The sequence below is a fragment of the Myotis davidii genome, unplaced genomic scaffold (assembly GCF_000327345.1).
Source record: "Myotis davidii unplaced genomic scaffold, ASM32734v1 scaffold2863, whole genome shotgun sequence".
Lineage (NCBI taxonomy): Eukaryota > Metazoa > Chordata > Mammalia > Chiroptera > Vespertilionidae > Myotis > Myotis davidii.
The window spans coordinates 233,324-236,327 of NW_006294115.1; the positions used below are offsets into that span (position 1 = coordinate 233,324).

Below are 3,004 nucleotides of genomic sequence, written 5' to 3' on the forward strand. Positions count from 1 at the left end.
CCAGCGCCCACAGGCCCGTCCCTGGGGTGGGCTGGGCATGAACTCTGGCGGCCTGCACCTGGAGCCCTCCCTCCGGGTCAGGGCAGGACACATGGCTGTCACCGGCCCCACTGGCCCTTCTCACCCCGTGCCCCGCGGTCCCCCTTGTCCTTGGATTCAGGCTCCGATTCAGGGCTCAGCGCCTTTAGCCTTTACAGGTGAGCTGCGGGGGGCGGGGGGCGGCAGAGAGGTAGCCGCCGCCTCAGTCCGGAGCTTCTGAGACCGAGCGCACGGACGCGTCCTGTCCCTCTTGGCCTTTGTAGAAAATCAGTCATGTAATTGCATTTGTCTGCACTATTTTTTAAAAACTTCTGTATTGTTATGGGAGAAAAAGCTGATTATCAGTGTTTTCATAGTGTGATTGCAGTTCTTATTTTTACAAAATGTTTATTCATATGTAGAATATAGGCTGAAAGGAAATACCAAAAAGATCAAAGTTATCTTGAATTGGGATTACAGGTGATTTATTTTCCTCCTTAAACGTCTTTTCTGAACTTTATACATTATTCATGTATCTTATAATAGAAAAATTAATAACCCTGTCTTGTGTTTCTGTCTCTTGGTCCCCTCTTATTAGAGGCACTAGAGTTGCCAAAATAGTTCTGTAGGATTGTCTACTCTCTCACTCTCCTGGGTGCTTTTTCAAGTTTCAAATTAAAACCTGAAAAATATATTGCATCATGAAATCCCAGTTTATTGCCCTGGCTTACCCAACTATGTACTCACATCTTCTCTGTAGTCAGCCCAAACTCCAAGAACCACCACCCCACCCGGGAGCGGAAGCTGCCCCTTTGCAGGGACCTTGGAGAAGATCTGCGGCCGCTCTCCCTGCCCTAGGGAGTTCCGTGACCCGGAGTCCCAGGAGATCGCCCCATCCGTGCCTTCCTGGCGCTTAGGGGATCCCCATCCCTGGAGAGGGGCAGCGGCGCCCCTTGGCATGGGCCGCGGCTGTAGGTGGATGATGCCACAGAAGAGGGGGGCACAGTGAGGCCTCCCCCCGCCCAGCTGGGATCTGGATGCGGGAAATCCGTGGGAGGCAGGCCTCCAGCATCTTGTAATTATCCCGGCGATGGAGTAGGAGGAGGGAGGGAGGCGCGTGGCTGCCCCTGGAGCCAGTCGCTCACCTGTTACCCTGGGGGGGGCGGGGGTAAGTGTCTCAGACACGGGCTCATTGATGGGGAGGGTCGTGAGGGAGGCTGAAACCATCAAGGCCCAGCCCAGCAGCGGGGCTGAGCGGCTCTGGGGCTGCTTTCAGCCACCTGCCCCCCTCCCAGGGGACCGCAGGAGCCCACAACCCTCTCACAGGGAGGAGAGCCCCTCACATCCATTAGCAGGAGTGGCAGCCCCCGCTCCACACACCACAGTTTACAAAGCCCTCCCGTCTCCCCTGTCACCAACGCGGGTCCTACAGGCGCGGAAACACTGGCCCAACCTCCCCCGAGGCCGAGTTTGGGCGCAAATGCATGTCCCCAGGCTCCCAGGACGTCTGCTCTGGATCCAGGATCAGTCAGCCAGGCCCCGGGTGATAAACAGGAAGATAACGAATTCAGAGAAGGCAGCCAGAGCCGCCGGCGAGAGTGCAAGCAATCAAGGAGGGCTTCCTTAAGGAGGCGGCATTCTCTGTTGGCCCTGAAGGGGAAGGGAGACCCACAGTCTAGGGCAGTGATGGCGAACCTTTTGAGCTCGGCGTGTCAGCATTTTGAAAAACCCTAACTTAACTCTGGGACCGTGTCACCTATAGAAGTTTTTTGATATTTGCAACCATAGAAAAACAAAGACTTATATTTTTGATATTTATTTTAGATATTTAAATGCCATTTAACAAAGAAAAGTCACCCAAAAAAATGAGTTCGCATGTCACCTCTGACACGCGTTTCATAGGTTCGCCATCACTGGTCTAGGGAGTGCACAGCATGGGGTGGAGAGAGAGGTAGCGTGGAGGCAGGGTGGTCCCGTGGTTGGTGCCTGGGCTCTGACTCCACCACGCACCAACTGGGACCCCAGCAAGTACCTTAACCTCTCAGCCTCATTGTCTCCATCCATACCATGGGATCAGCCCGGCTGGTGTGGCTCAGCGGTTGAGCATCGACCTATGAACCAGGAGGTCACAGTTCATTCCCCGTCAGGGCACATGCCCGGGCTGTGGGCTCGATCCCCAGTAGGGGGCGTGCAGGAGGCAGCCGATCAATGATTCTCTCTCATCATTGGTGCTTCTATCTCTCTCTCCCTCTCCCTTCCTCTCTGAAATCAACAAAAATAATTTAAAAAATAAACAAACATAAAATGAGATTAACAGTCAGAGAACCTTCTCAGTTACAAAAACTGAAAGTTAATACACGTATGTAACGTGTTTTAAATGGTGGCCTGCACATAGCTGGTGTTCTGCAGCGGAGACCCTCCACGCCCCAGGCTGGGCGGGCGTCACCCTCCTTCCTCCGCTGCCCGCGGCGCTGTGCCCAGCTCTGCAGCTCTCGCCATCTCTCTGTCCCTCTCGCTCCTCAGTGGGCTGTGACCAGGGCCCCCAGGACCCCGTGTACCTGCCGGCAGCCCTGGAGCTCCTGGACGCCCCCGAGCACTTCCGCGTGCAGCAGGTGGGCCGCTACCCGCCTGCCAACTCCTCTCTGGGCTCCCGGTCCGAGACCTTCCTGCTCCTGCAGCCCTGGCCCAGGGCCCAGCCGCTCCTCCGGGCCTCCTACCCGCCCTTTGCCACTCAGCAGGTAAGGAGGGGCACGGGGCTCCCAGTTTCCAGAGGGGGAAACTGAGGCCCGTACAGGCTCTCTCCGGCCAGGCTGGAACTGGAAGCCTGGCCTCCCATCTCCCCACATCTTACTCCCCCTCCCCTGCTGTGTTGAGCACCCCCGTTCTCCCTGCAGGTTGTCCCTCCTCGGGTGGCCGAGCCCCCCCACAGGCCAGTCCCGTGGGACGTGCGGGCCGTGTCGGTGGAAGTGGCAGTGACGCCAGCAGA

The 3,004-nt window shown here is 56.7% G+C and overlaps 1 protein-coding gene across 1 annotated transcript in view; it reads left to right on the top strand.

Moving 5' to 3' along the window:
• Positions 1–2,387: 2,387 nt before the first annotated feature.
• The window catches only part of TMEM132A (transmembrane protein 132A), a gene marked incomplete at both ends in the record, with an annotated part of 8,254 nt that continues 7,637 nt past the window's right edge, over positions 2,388–3,004 (top strand). Inside the window, 2 exons of the mRNA XM_006768174.2 lie at positions 2,388–2,756; positions 2,913–2,999. Of these exons, the coding sequence (XP_006768237.2) occupies positions 2,388–2,756; positions 2,913–2,999 (456 nt within the window). The remainder of the gene's footprint in view (positions 2,757–2,912; positions 3,000–3,004) is intronic.